At 39.9% G+C, this 14405-nt stretch overlaps 1 protein-coding gene and 1 pseudogene across 1 annotated transcript; one reads left to right on the top strand and one right to left on the bottom strand.

The window, feature by feature from the left end:
* Positions 1 to 1465: 1465 nt before the first annotated feature.
* Zscan4c (zinc finger and SCAN domain containing 4C) lies at positions 1466 to 6268 on the bottom strand. The gene is made up of 4 exons (NM_001013765.2): positions 6162 to 6268; positions 5083 to 5554; positions 3087 to 3246; positions 1466 to 3002 (listed from the first exon to the last, which is right to left on the bottom strand). Exons 2-4 carry the CDS (start codon positions 5455 to 5457, stop codon positions 2017 to 2019), a joined length of 1521 nt encoding a protein of 506 aa, NP_001013787.1. The 5' UTR covers positions 5458 to 5554; positions 6162 to 6268; the 3' UTR covers positions 1466 to 2016.
* Gm18122 (predicted gene, 18122) lies at positions 10072 to 10912 on the top strand (annotated as a pseudogene).

Below are 14405 nucleotides of genomic sequence, written 5' to 3'. Positions count from 1 at the left end.
GTGGTGGTGATGGTAGGCTACTTATTTATTTTATCATTTTGTTTTTAGGAAAGATATGTTGTGAGTCTTTTAACAGAGAATGATTGGATTCTAGTGTTTCTGCTGACAGATGCCAGGTAATAGGATTGCAGGGATTCTCCATATCTGGATAACACAGTATTATCATCTGAATTCTACCTATGATGCTTACCTGTACAAGGCTTAATGCCTAACCTTAGGATGCAACCTTATTTGAATATGGCACTGAAGCTAATCCAAACCTCTGAAATCCTGCAAAGGCTATAATCTCAAATATAGAAAGCTAAACTAAACCAAAAACTCAAATCCATTAAACGTTAATGTTGAAACAATGAGGAACAAAATTATCCAACTTCACTAGAAAAATAAAGATCAAAGAACAAGCCAAAATTAAAAGGGTTAGAGAACCAAATGCTGGCGACTCGGTCCAGAACAAGCAATGCCAGCAATAAATGTATAACTTGTGTTGGTATTCATGTCAGCTAAGGCCATTGTGTACTTTATATATATATATATATATATATATATATATATATATATATAATGACATATTTTCCTCAACTACATTTCCATTGCTATCCCAAAAGTCCCCCATACCCTTCCCCCTCCCACTTCCCTACCCACCCATTCCCTTTTTTTTTTGGCCCTGGCATTCCCCTGTACTGGGGCATATAAAGTTTGCATGTCCAATGGGCCTCTCTTTCCAGTGCTGGCCGACTAGGCCATCTTTAAATACATATGCAGCTAGAGTCAAGAGCTCCGGGGTACTGGTTAGTTCATAATGTTGTTCCACCTATAGGGTTGCAGATCCCTTTAGCTCCTTGGGTTCTTTCTCTTGCTCCTCCCTTGGGAGCCCTGTGATCCATCCACTAGTTGACTGTGAGCATCCACTTCTGTGTTTGCTAGGCCCAAGCATAGTCTCACAAGAGACAGCTATATCTGGGTCCTTTCGGCAAAATCTTGCTAGTGTATGCAGTGGTGTCAGTGTTTGGAAGCTGATTATGGGTACTGATCATTGTGTACTTTTAAAACTGAAGCCTTCTGATTGCGTGCTGAAAGGTATCACCAGGAACATAATGGCAAAGTCATAATGCATCCTCAATGTTTCTACCTGATATGGAAACTTACATAACTCATGGGAATCGCAAGCACACACACACAGACCCCAACAACTCAATTAGCCTGTGCCTGTTGTCTTCAACTCTGCACAGAATCCTGTTTCTCAACATGACTCTTATGCCACTTCACATTCTTAACATTAGTTTTTTGAAAGTTATTCATGGAAAAAGACTTGCTTTTGTCAGCTATTTTTCATCATGTGAGACAAGTATCCATAAATCCTGCTCCTTGAACCAAGTGCATAGGTGTTCTGAAACCAGAGCTACGCAGAATGTCGGGAGAATGATAATTGAACAGGTAGGGGAGGATCCTCCAAACTACTCTGAGCAATTGTTGATTATTTATTTATTTATTATTCCACTTTGAACGTCGTTCTAGTAATGTAGAGAAATATTCTTGAACTGTAAGCAGTAGACATGGCATGAGATGTCTGAAGAGGCAATGCATTTAACTTGCAACCCTAAGACTTGGGATGAAAACCCCAACATGTAGAAAATGTCAGAGGGAATGCCAGGCTTCTGTCAAGAACACTGTAGAGAATAAAAGTGGAGATCAGAAAATGTTTGGAAACTCTAGTGCCAGAAAGACAGGTTTATAAAGCTGCCAACCAGAAAGACACTGTCTAAAAGCAAGAAGCAACTCAAGAATTAACAGCAAAGTATTCTAATAACTTATGCTGTGGAAATATGGAAATACAGACAAAAAATTACATACACACACACACAAAATAAAAAACAAAACAAAACATAAAAGTGGCAATCCACAAGCATGTTATATCATTATTGGGACAGTACAATTTACTTGCAACATTCTTCTCTCTTTGAAGATGACATACTGAGGCTGAAGCCCTACCAGTCTCTGCTGAGGATGTTAGATAGTTCAGTCAGATCTGTGGTAATTCCTCAGGTGACGATGGTAAGTGGATGATTGGCGAAAGCGACGGCTACATAGGGAACAGACATAAGGCATTTCTCCTGTGTGAATCATCTCATGAGACTTCAGGTTGGTCTTGTGGCTGAAGGACTTTTCACATGTGCTGCACTTGAAAGGCTTTTCTGGCATGTGTATGATCTCATGGGTGCGGCGGTCAGAGACTCGTTTGAACATTTTCTGACAGGTGACACAAAGCAATTCACTCTTCTTATTCAGGTGAGTTCTCTGGTGGGATGAAAGGCTCCTGGCATGTTTGAACATCCTAGAACATTCTTCACACTTGTATAGTTTGGCATCTCTACAGAATCTCTTTTGATGACTTTCACATGGTAAGTTTGCCTCATGATTCTTACCAAGAAGGACAGGATCAGAGATAGGCTGCTCTTGCCTAGACTGCAACCCTGGTACCTCCCTTGGGTCGTTTTCAGAAAAACATTCCCCAAGTGACTCTTGCAGGCATGTAGATGTTCCTTGACTTGCTCTTGTAGAATCCTGAGGAACTCCATAAGGAATATCTCCCACCTCAGGCTCAGGATGATATATTCTCTTGTTAATGAAAAGGGAGTCTGACTTGTTCCTGGGAATATTATCACCACTATATACTTGAGTAGCTGCATTTCTGGAAGTGTTATAGCAATTGTTCTTGTCCTCAGAGATGTTTTCTCTGGATAAATCCTTTGGTTGTTCCTCCATGGGGACATCGGCAGTAGTCGGAGCACTCGGGAAGTCTACATGATGACTGGGGGTGCCTTGACTTGCTCTTCTGGCACCATGAGGGAATTGACAAACAACATTCCCCTCTTCATGCTCAGGGTGCTGTTCTTTCTGGATAATAAGAAGGGAGTCCATTTCATTTCCACTACAGCTTTCACCAACATTTGCTTCAGTAGCATTACAAGAGTTGTTGCATTCATTTTCACTGTTTTCTTGTCCTTTGGAAAGAAGACAATCTATGAAAATGTATCCAAAATGGACCCCCTCAAAACATGACTCTTTTATCTAGGTTACCAACTAACCTGTGGCCAATAATCTATCTTGTGTGGTGTCTACTGGCATCTGCTCATTATCTGGTGTTGGCCTTGTTGCAGATTGCTGTTGTTTCAAAAGCTTGATGACTTCTTTTAATGGCATGTTTTCAGAAAAGAGGGCTTCTTGTCCTTGCATTGAAACATGGACCTGTAAGGGAAGACATGTTCTTCTTATGCACGAGCACGTGGATTGCAGACACCTAACCTCAACCTGCAAGCACAGGGACACTGGAATATTGACTAGCTCATTCGTCTAGGCCTTAAGTCTAATGATCATTCCTGGCACTCACAAATTCTGAATTCTAAAGTCACTATAGATAATGTGTTTCCAAATGTCGAGTCATTGTCCCTAGAGACACACAAAGTTGTGTTCCTGTGAGCTCTGCCAACCATAGTTTCTTTAACTGGTCAACACATTGAAGGAGGATAAGCCTTCCTTAAACTGGCTAGCCCATGTTTTCAGATTGTCTTAACTTTATCTGATCTTTGTTTTGAATGTAGTGTCTCAAAGAATCACAAGGCCTGTTCTCAGGAACATGACTAGATATTAGGGGAGCAGTGTACTTAGTATGAAATTTTAAACTTAAAATAAAACTCAAAGAGAATATGCAGTATAATTCTTAACTTGTAAGGTGTGGTCAAAAGATTTAATTTAGCTGGGCTGTGTGGCACGTGCCTTTAATCCCAGAATTTGGAAGGCTGAAGAAAGAGGATTTCTGAGTTTGAGGCCAGGTCTATCTACAGAGTGAATTCCAGGACAGCCAGGGCTCCACAGAGAAATCCTGTCTCAACAAAACAAAACAAAACAAAAACAATCCCTAAAACAAAACCTAAAACCCAAAAACCATTTAACCTAACACTTGAGAAGCAGAGGGAGGGTAATTCCTCTGCTTACAAGGCCAAGGAAGACTACATAAAGAAACAATGCTGCAGCAGGGCAGTGGTGGCATACGCCTTTAATCCCAGCACTTAGGAGGCAGAGGCAGGCAGATTTCTGAGTTCTAGGACAGCATGGTCTACAAAGTGAGTTCCAAGACAGCCAGGGCTATACAGAGAAACCCTGTCTCCAAAAATAAACAAACAAGCAAACAAACAAACAAACCATGTTGTAAATCACAAATACAAGCAAGCAAGCAACCAGGAAATGAACCACAAAACTAAACCAATAAAAATCTAAACAAAATATCTGAAATAGGAAGCATTTTTAATTGGTATGTAGGAATGCATGTATGGGGTGGTAGAATATTTTCAACTTTTCACAATTTCTGTAAATAACTAAGAATTTTGCAAATCACGGCTTTGAGAAAACATCCAACATAATTAAATCTTTATTAGGTCTATCCAAATTTGAATGTTTGGACTGAAGCACCATTATGCATCACAGAAATTCTTATGGGTATGGTGCTGTTTTGTATACAGCACCAACCATATTTCAATATCAGAACTTTACCATTCTGACACCTCAGTTTTCTAGACAGAGATTCAATGATATGTAATAGCCAATTTGAGAATCCATCTAGTCAATTTAATCCCAAATTTTTGCCCCACACTTCCACAGATCACAGGCTAGCACTGTGAACCCTGTGTATAAGTGTTCATGGCAGGATCTAACATAGTCCTCATGAATACTCAGTAAGCATCTCCAGGAACAAGCTGGGTCTCACACACAAGTTATCTCTTCTACATCCTTAAAGTCCTCCCCAGGACAATTCTTCATTCTCTCTACTAACATGTAAATAAACTAGACTTAGTTGTGCATATCAAACCTAATTGATAGGCTCCTTTCTGCTATATTCATGATAATTTGAGGCAATCATTTTTCTTCAGTATAAATATTTTTGTTACAGAATATAATCTCCTTTGTAAAATACAACATAGACAAGCAATCAAAGAAAAAACAAAACAAAACAATACAAAACCCCCTACTTTTTCCAAACCCCAAATGTTTCTGCCTTTCCTTCTACTAAGCCCCAGAGGAACTCACCATGACAGGAGGCTTCAAGCACTCATCAGTCAGACTCTCCATGAATCTCCTCATATCGCTACCACTGGCTTTCCACTTCTCTGTCAAAGCATACTTGTCCTTGCAGTGCCCAGTGAGGAGAAACTGCTCCAAGACCAGTTGAGAAATCATCTGCTCCTTAGTCTGCTTTTCTGGCTGCAACCAGGAGTTGAACATCTTCCAGAGACTTTGCAGCTCCTGAGTTGCCCAGCAGCCATTGTTACTTGGGGAAAAGTTTAGCTGAGCACTTGGTGAGTTAGAGATGTCTTCTGCCCACTGCACACCAGAACTATCAGTTGGAGTAAACTCTAAATTGTTGGTCTGAAGGTCTTTTGCTGGTGCCTGCTGTGAAGCCATTGTGGTGACAATGGTGTGAAAGATTCAACTATAGTAGTTTAATATCTGTTTTGTGACTTTACGAAAATGCTAACAGTTGATGGATGTACTGTAAAAGCTGTGAATTTAAAAAAGGAAGAAACACATAATTAATGTTAACAAAACAAACACAAAACCAAATGAGATTTGTGTCACAGATGGTTTTATGGGTTCCTGACAGTAAATGTTTCACTATAGTCCTTTCAATCTGCTTGCATGGAATTGGAAATGGGCAAAACAACTGAAAAGTAGAAAAAAAATTGACTCAATAACCAGAAAGTCCTGTATCTAGGGTGCTTAGATCTGTCATGAGATCTTAAGAACACAGCAATGTTGTCTGTTCCCCCTTTGGAAAAGATGGGAGTTATTCTGCTGTTCCTCAAATTTTAAGTTTCACCCTTCTGTCTCATTCTAAAGCACCAGAGAATAATACTTTCATAAGAAAATATTTAAAATGAATAATCAGGAATATTAAATTCACAGAGAGGCAAACAAATATCCACACACATACCTGAATGATTACCAACTCAGAGTTTTCTTTAGAGTTTAGAAAAATCAACCTCTTGATCAGGAAAGCTTCCAAAAGGCAATATTGAACTACTGAGATCTCCCCATAATTGTGATGAATCTTCTCACAAGTCCACAAATAAACACACATACACACACATAAATACACATATACTTACACATTCAAGACCACTAGGAAGGAAAGTTTACCTATTCCTCCACCTCACTGCTTTCTCCGGTGAACTTCAAGGGTGATGCCAAGAAGCCCAGGGAGGCACTGTGTGTCTCTGCCTTGGCTCTGCTTCATCTGAGGTTCTATTAGGATTGGTTCCCTTTTATAGCGCCTGGCTTCCGTTAGTCAGTTACTGATGACGATTAAATTCACACAGTGATTCTATCAAAACTCCTGTTCCTGGGTGGGGCAGATTACCATTTTATCCATAGTACTCAAAGTAATAGAAATTGAATCAGGAGAGTCAGTAGTCCCCAGCACTGCCTATTAAGCCCAGAGATCCAAGGTCAGTCTGACCCAGAGGAACAGATAATGCCAAAAGGGGGAATCAAATACAAGCAAGCAAACAAAATAAGGAAAGACATTTTTTCCTGCTGATTGAATCACATAAGGAATCCTAACTCAGCTCTAGTTTTGCATCTCTAATGCAATGATTGACTCTTCTTTGGAAGAAGATCATCTCCTAGTCAAGTGTTGTAAGTCACTGTAGTGAATGGAAATAGTACCACACTGAAGAGGAATTCCAAGATTGGCATTTATCTTCTATGACCTCTGATCCTGTGTTCTCACATAGTAGTCAATGAAAACTTGTTAAAATTTCCTGGTTTCTAGAGAGATTGGATCCTAAGTGCTTCAGTGAACTCTGTAGAATCCTTGATAGTGGGATCAGATAGGGCAGGAAGAATCCATAAGGTGTCTGTAGCACAATATAGTAAAGATGGAGGCTGAAGGGAACTTGTATCTTTTGGTAGAGAGGAATGTGCATTGCCTATTGCGAAAACATGGACATCATATGAGGACTGTATTCTAGGGAGAGATTAAAATTTGTGGCAAAATGTGGTGGTCTTTGTTGTTCTCTCTTGTTTTCTCTATCTTTCCATCTCTCTCTCATGTTTGGTTTGTTCATTTGTTTTTTGTTTTGTTTGTTTTTTTACAAGTGTCTATATGGTATCCTAGTCTGCTCACAATCTCACTAACTTGTTCAGAATGATCTTGCACTACAATCATATAACTTTTAACTCCTCAGTGCTGACATCCCAGAGTGACCTCACTACTTCACACATCCTTTTTGTTTTTCTGTCTCTGTTTTCTTTTACTTCATCTAGAGACAATTTTTTTCCCTTGTATGCCTAGACATAATAGCCCTACAGTGTGGATCAGGTTGACACATCCTTGCCATTAATTCCAGAGTGGTGGATTTAAACGTGGTTGCCTTTGTGAATTGCTTTGTCCAATCATGCTAATTGATAGGTTCAATTGTGACCCCTAAATTCACATGTTGATGTTTTATCTTCAAACACTGAGATTGTGCTAAACTTCAGTCCAAAACATAGAACCTTATTTTCCCTTACCCCAAATAGGATGGAAAATCAGTGATTTACAACTTCTAAAATTTTTTACATTCACAAAACCATAAATTTTGAATGCTTAAACCTAAAGCTGCCCTTCCCTTTATGGAAAAAAAAATGCCACATGACAAAGAAAGCACTACAAATTCTTCAAATGAATTAGCCATTTGTTACAACAATGATTGACTCACCATGTAAAAATGTATCATTTGTTTTTTTTTTGCTATTGATGATGTTCAGTATATTAATGAATTAATGCAATACTAACAAGAAGAAACATTCAGATGAAAGTGTTTTTTCATGAGAACAATAAACACTTTACTGTTGTTCACTATTTTCTTCCTGAAAGTGAATTTCAAGGGCACAATTCAATTTAGCAATTAGATTACTTGAAGGAGGTTAGTGCCTTTAATCCCTGCTACACACTTAATCCTAGATCAGAAAACAGATGCAGAAGCATCTCTATCACTTTGAGGCAAGTCTGGATTTCAAATAGAGCTCAAACATAGCCAGGCTTGCATGAACAGAAGGTGTCACCAAAAAAAAAAAAAAAAAAAAAAAAAAAAAAAAAAAAAAAAAAAGCACAAAAGCATCAAGAAGAAGAAGAAGAAAAAGATGATAGAAGTAAGGTTGTCCTGGAACCGCTACTACTAGGAAGGTAGAAGCCATGCTTTTAAATCATTTATTGGTTGTTGCTGTTGGAAGGGATCCATAATGCTAGCTTGTCCATATAAAAAAAAAACACAATCTAGCTATTTTATTTACAAACTCAAGCCTAAATAAGGCAGATTTACAGCTATTTCAGCTTATTCCCCAACGATCAAGTCCCTTATACTTGCTATTTCTCTGTTCCAAGAATTTATATTTCATCTCTTCCCATGGCAACCATCTCCACTTAAGTCTTCTTTCTTCTTTCTCTTCCTCTACCAGCAATCTCTTCACTTAATCCTCAAATTCCACCTTTCTCCCTTAGATGACCAGTCATAGCAAGTTGCTTTTTTTTTTTTTTTTTTTTTTTAACCAGTTGTATTTCGGGACAATATTCAAATAACATCATTTGGTGGATGTGTGGCTCTGTACTTTGTGGACGACCACAGATTAAGAAGCCAATATTTAGCATGATAATATAAGCAGCATCAGAACAACCCACTGCATTATTTTATTTATACTAAGAGTTAGAATGGGGATAAAACAGCAATTCTTCTTTTGTATGAAAAGGTATTTTATATGAATAGAGTTTGTACAACATGCAAACTTTTCTCAGAAAAGTATTTGTAATCCCAACAAAATTTATAACAAATTAATAGGTCTTAACAAAAACATTATTTTAGAGAGGAAATTATTATAATTTAAAATATATTCTATAAAGCAAAGAAGAAGGAACTTGTATGCCATATTCTTCAAGTAAAACATCAGGGACACAGACATGACATGTTTCAATGCACAGAATAGCAGGACAGTATGTATGTTACAAAGTAATATGGCTACACATATCATTCTCCTGCAGTTTGTCAAAATGATATATAATTCATAAAAAAATGAAATAATGTAGTTCAGAGGCAGAATACTCATTTTTCATGTATGAGACTCTGGTTTCAAACTCCAGGTCTGATAAGACAAGAATAACATTGACAATGGCAAATATTTAGAGTGAGTTTCACTGACTGTTAGAACTACAGTGAATATACAGTAAAATTAACTATAAAACCATAGTCTTTAAGAAAATTTTGGCTTGTATTTTAAATTTTAAATTATATATATATATATATATATATATATATATATATATATATATATATATATATTTGGTTTTTCGAGACAGGTTTTCTCTGTATAGCCCTGGCTGTCCTGGAACTCACTTTGTAGACCAGGCTGGCCTCAAAATCAGAAATCCACAGGGCTCTGCCTCCGGAGTGCTGGGATTAAAGGCGTGCCCACCACGCCGGGCTTTAAATTAGTATACATAGTATTATGTGGGTTAAATGGCAGGATCCTGAGTCCTCTCAGGGCTGGGGCTACTCAGTGAGGTAGGATCCTGGAGTTTTGTTGTTGCTGTTGTTCTGGTTTTCTTGATTATTTATTTCTATTTCAAATGTTAACACCTTTCCTGGTTTCCCCTCAAAAGCCCCTTATCCCCTCCCCACTCTCCCTGTTCACCATCCCACTCACTCCTTCTTTCTGGTCCTGGCATTCCCCTACAGTGGGGCATTAATCCTTCACAGTACCAAGGGCCTCTCCTCATATTGATGTCCAACAAGGCTACCCTCTGCTACATATGAAGCTGGAGCCATGGGTCCCTGCATGTGTACTCTTTGATTGGTGGTTTAGTCCCTGGGAGCACTGGGTAGTTTTGACTGTGCTTTCCCCTCAAGGGCTCCTGCTTTGGGTGGGCATCAGGCTAGGAGAAGTCACTGGAACCTGCCCCAGGGGTGGAAAAGTGCAGTCTGAGTTCCCCTGGAATTTCACAAGTTGGCTCAGGCTTCCCTGGAACTGCATGGAGACCAGAGATACCAGATCCAGCCATACAAGTATATGGAGTGTGAGCAGGCCTTCAACTGCAAACACTACCTTACCCAGCACCAGGGGATCCACAGTGGGGAGAAGCCTTATAAATGTGAGGAGTGCAGCACAGCTTTCACCCACTGCTCTATGTTCATTTTACATAACAGGAGTCACACTCTTGAAAAACTTTTTGTTTGTAAAGAATGTGGGAAAGCTTTTCAAGATAGGCCAGGTTTCATCTGACACTACATCATCTACAGCAGGCAGAACCCAATATGAGTGCTTTGAGTGTGGACAGATCTTCCAACACAGGTTATATCTCCTGTGGCACCAGCAGACACACACAGGAGAGAAGCCCTATGAGTGCAGTGAGTGTGGGAAGGTCCTCCTTGAGAGTGCTGCCCTGATCCACCACTATGTGTCCACACTGGGGAGAAGCCATTTCAGTGCCTCCAGTGTGGCAAAACCTTCAACCACTGGTCGTACCTCAAGACATACCAGAGCATTCACACTGGGGAGATGCCTTTGAGTGCAAAGAGTGTGGGAAAGCCTTCACCAGTCAGAAAGATCTCATCCAGCACTTCAGCATCCACACTGGAGAGAAGCCCTATGAGTGTGTGGTGTGTGGGAAGGCCTTTCCGTGCCTGTCAGGTCTTACAAGGCACCAGCGAGTTCATAGTGGGGAACGCATTTGAAGTATTGAGTGTGGGAAGACCATGCCATCATCCACACTGGGGAGAAGCCGTGTAAGTGCAGTGAGCGTGGAAAGGTCATCAGTCTCAGCTCAGCCCTCAATCAGCATCAAAAGCTGCAGTGACAGAAGCCCTACCAGTGTGGCAGAGAAGGGAAGACCATTCACAGCCACACAGATCTCAGTTATCCTCGGTGAACTCCTTCTGGGGAAAGGGAAATCTTTTGTCACAAGAAATGTATTCTTCAGGATCTGATCCTCTACAGCAAAGGGAAGCTGCTCAAGTGTCTTGACTATAAAACAAACAAACAAACAAACAAGCAAACCCCTTCCTATTACAGAACACCCTGTCATCTGAAGAGCAACAGCAGCAGCAGACCCAGCCTTATTTCCCCTCTGAAAATTCACCCAGGAAGAACTCCAGGGTTTGGGGTGGGTTGTGGTAGGGGTGGGATCTTGTTTTAAATTCATATAGGAAAATTTCAGCCACATCTCACTCGAAATTTACAATCTCATGTTATCTCAGGGATTGTTTTACAAAGCAGATGTAGACAAAAATAAAATCACAGATCTCTTCAGACCTCCCAGACAAACCTATGGCACTGTGATATCAACTCCTCAGCTTATTGGAGTGAGGTGGGTGTTTTAGTAGTCAAAGCCTTTGGCCCTTTCTTGTGCCTTGTGTATTCACATGGTGTTGGGGAGTGAGCTGAGACCAATCCTGTAAACATGTATTGCATATTTTTGTGTCCTAAGATATTATTCTTGAGACCAATAACCTTTGTGATGAACGAGGGACACTTGAGCCATGAAATACTTCATATGTTAGGCAATAAGGATCCACATTTTTCCTAAATATCTGTATTCTTGCAAATTCCAACAGCCTTTTTGTTTTCCTTTATCAAGATGTACCTTTCTCTCTTTCTCTCTCTGTCTCTCTCAGTCTCTCAGTCTCTCTCTCTCTCTCTCTCTCTCTGTGTGCGTGTGTGTGTGTGTGTGTGTGTGTGTGTGTGTGTGTGTGTGTAAACTCTCTTAACTGCTGAGCCATTTCTCCACCTCTCTAATCATATAAATATACACCTTTCTTCACAATATACAGCTGAAAATTTTGCCTGTCTTTGTAGGGTGAAAATAATAAAGCTTGTGTTTTCTACTGTTTCAAAAAATTTTCAGGTTAAAAAACAAATATAGTGGAGCTGGGTGGTGGACTCCTTCTTTAGCAGGCACCTCAGATTAGAATTCAGAGTCAGTGGGGGTGGTAAACTCTGATTGGATAACTCAGTGGTCCAGAGCATAACTTCTTCTAGAAGACCTGAATTCAGTTACCTGCACCCATGCCGAGCAGTTAACAATTGCCTGTAATTCTAGCTTCATGGGATCCTATACCCTCTTCCTACCACAAACTGCCACAGGCATTTTTCAGTGTGCATAGACACACAGAGACACAATTAAAAAATTAATATTTTCCAAGCCTATTAAAGTAGAGAATAATGTCTCTGCTAGGTATAGCTATATGGTTCTACTACAAATCATTTTCTTTCTTTCTTTTTTTTTCTCCTTTCTGAGACAAGACTAGAGTTGTCTATATAACCATATAGCTGAGGTAGCACAGTATTAAGAGCAGTGATTGCTCTTGCAGAGTACTGAGGCTGGTTCCAAGCATCTACATGGTGGCATACAGCCAATCCATAACTCCATTTGCAACTGACTTCTTTGGGCTCTTGGTGTGCAGGGAGTATACATACAAACATGCAGTCAAAATATTCACACACATGCACATACACACAATATTTACTAAAAGAAACCAAATGTATATCTGGGCATGGTGGTACAAGCCTTTACTAACACTCAGGGGACAGAAACAGGTGCGTCTTTGAGTTCAGCTATGGCTAGATGGTAAGATCCTTTCTCCAGAGAAAAAGAAGAAGAAAAAGAAAACACCAAGTGTAGTGGGGTGTGCCTACAAGTGGCTGAGGCAGGAGGACTGTGTCATGTAAAAGTGTAACTGTGGTCTTTCTTCTGTATCCTCCCACATAATGACACAGAGATTATATTCATACAGAAGCTTCAAGAATTACAGCTGGACAGAAATGTATCTATTCTGACCCGACTATCATGGCCTGGATTATTTTCCAGTCCCATGTCTTGTTACCTGCCATCTTAGTCTTTCCCTGGCTCCTCCTGCTCCAACATCTCCTCATGAAGCCTCACTCATGACACCCTTCTTGATCTCTGCCCCCCACCTTTAACCCCCTCACTGGGATGGAAAATCCTATTTTATCTCTCCTGCCCAGCTATTGTCTATTTAGATCTTTATTAACTGACCCAGCCAGCTCAGTCAGTCAATGGGTTCTTCAGGAAGGGAGCAAGGATTGATAAGAAAAAGACAACTGGACAACACTGTAACATGACCCTAGCCAGTTCTGAAGCTGAAGGCCTGTTTATTTTTTTCCATTCTGCTTTTATACCATTCTAGGTACACACAAAGTATATGGCCAGTCCTAAGGCATAAACAAAATAGTTAAGAAAAAACAAAGCATAAATAAGGAACAAACTAGACAATAATAAAAGTAATCAAACAGGCAATAAACAAAGTCCCATTCTCACCGTGTCTAGGGGTTGATCAGGTTGACCTTCCTAGAAGCAACCTCAAAAGCTCTCCGCATTTAGCCAATCAGAGGTGATGAAGAACAATTTTTACACAACCTTGAGACAGGAGATGCTTCAACAATTATGACACTGCCAACAGCCAATAGCAATTAGGTGTCCTTGCACAGAAATCAGTATTTGAATGCACATTATGTAAAACTATCCCACAAAGATGTACTGCTTGAGGCCTTTCTACTTTGCACAGCCCAGGGTGTCCATTGGGTACATGACAAGACATGGGCTTCATAGTGAATTCCAGACCAACCTAGGCTACAGTGAGATGTGATCTCAAAAAACAAAAACAAAACAAAACAAACAAAAAAAAAAAAACAAAGAATAACAACAACAACTAAATAAAAATCAAACCTCAAGCAATAAAAAAAAAAAACTAGAAGGCTATGGATTTTTGTTTTTGGCATATTGACTACTCTTAAAATATATCTCCTAGCTGGCTGGCTTTAGGGCACACATATAATGACAGCACCTGGGTGGCAGAGGTGTGTGCATACTGGGAGTGCAGGGAGGAGGGGAGGAGTGTGTCTCTGTGAGTTCAAAACTATCCAGAAGGGAATACAATGGGAGATCAGTGTGTTTGCTTGTTTTTCAGGTGGTGGTTTGTTTTTTTCCCCTTAGCTGGAGTTGGTCTTTACAATTTTACTCACATTGCCTACTCTGAAAAGAACAGAAAAGGCTTACTGTTCCAGGCAGTCAATTTCCTTTAAAAGCAGTGAGCCAGCTGGGCACTGGTTGAGCCCGCCTTTAATCTCAGCACTTGGGAGGCAGAGGCAGGCAGATTTCTGAGTTCAAGGCCAGACTGGGCTTGAACAGAGTGAGTTCAAGAACTGTCTCGAAAACAAAACAAAACAAAACAAAACAAAAACAAAACAAAACAAAAAAAGAAAGTCGTGAGCCTTTGTGGAAACAAAAACTTTACTGCATAGGGAGGGTCATAATTCTTGGATTGGCCTTGTGTTGTGGAAACACAGGCCTTTGATCCCAG

Source organism: Mus musculus, chromosome 7 (genome assembly GCF_000001635.26).
Source record: "Mus musculus strain C57BL/6J chromosome 7, GRCm38.p6 C57BL/6J".
Taxonomy (NCBI): domain Eukaryota; kingdom Metazoa; phylum Chordata; class Mammalia; order Rodentia; family Muridae; genus Mus; species Mus musculus.
Note: the sequence above shows the minus strand (reverse complement) of the source record. Positions and strands in the feature narration are given on the sequence as shown.

Coding starts and splice junctions, on each gene's coding strand:
- Zscan4c (NM_001013765.2), bottom strand. CDS start 5,457: ATGGCTTCACAGCAGGCACCAGCAAAAGACCTTCAGACCAACAATTTA. Junction 3,247..5,082: donor GCTTGAAGCCTCCTGTCATG/GTGAGTTCCTCT, acceptor CTTCCCTTACAG/GTCCATGTTTCAATGCAAGG. Junction 3,003..3,086: donor AGATAGATTATTGGCCACAG/GTTAGTTGGTAA, acceptor TTCTTTCCAAAG/GACAAGAAAACAGTGAAAAT.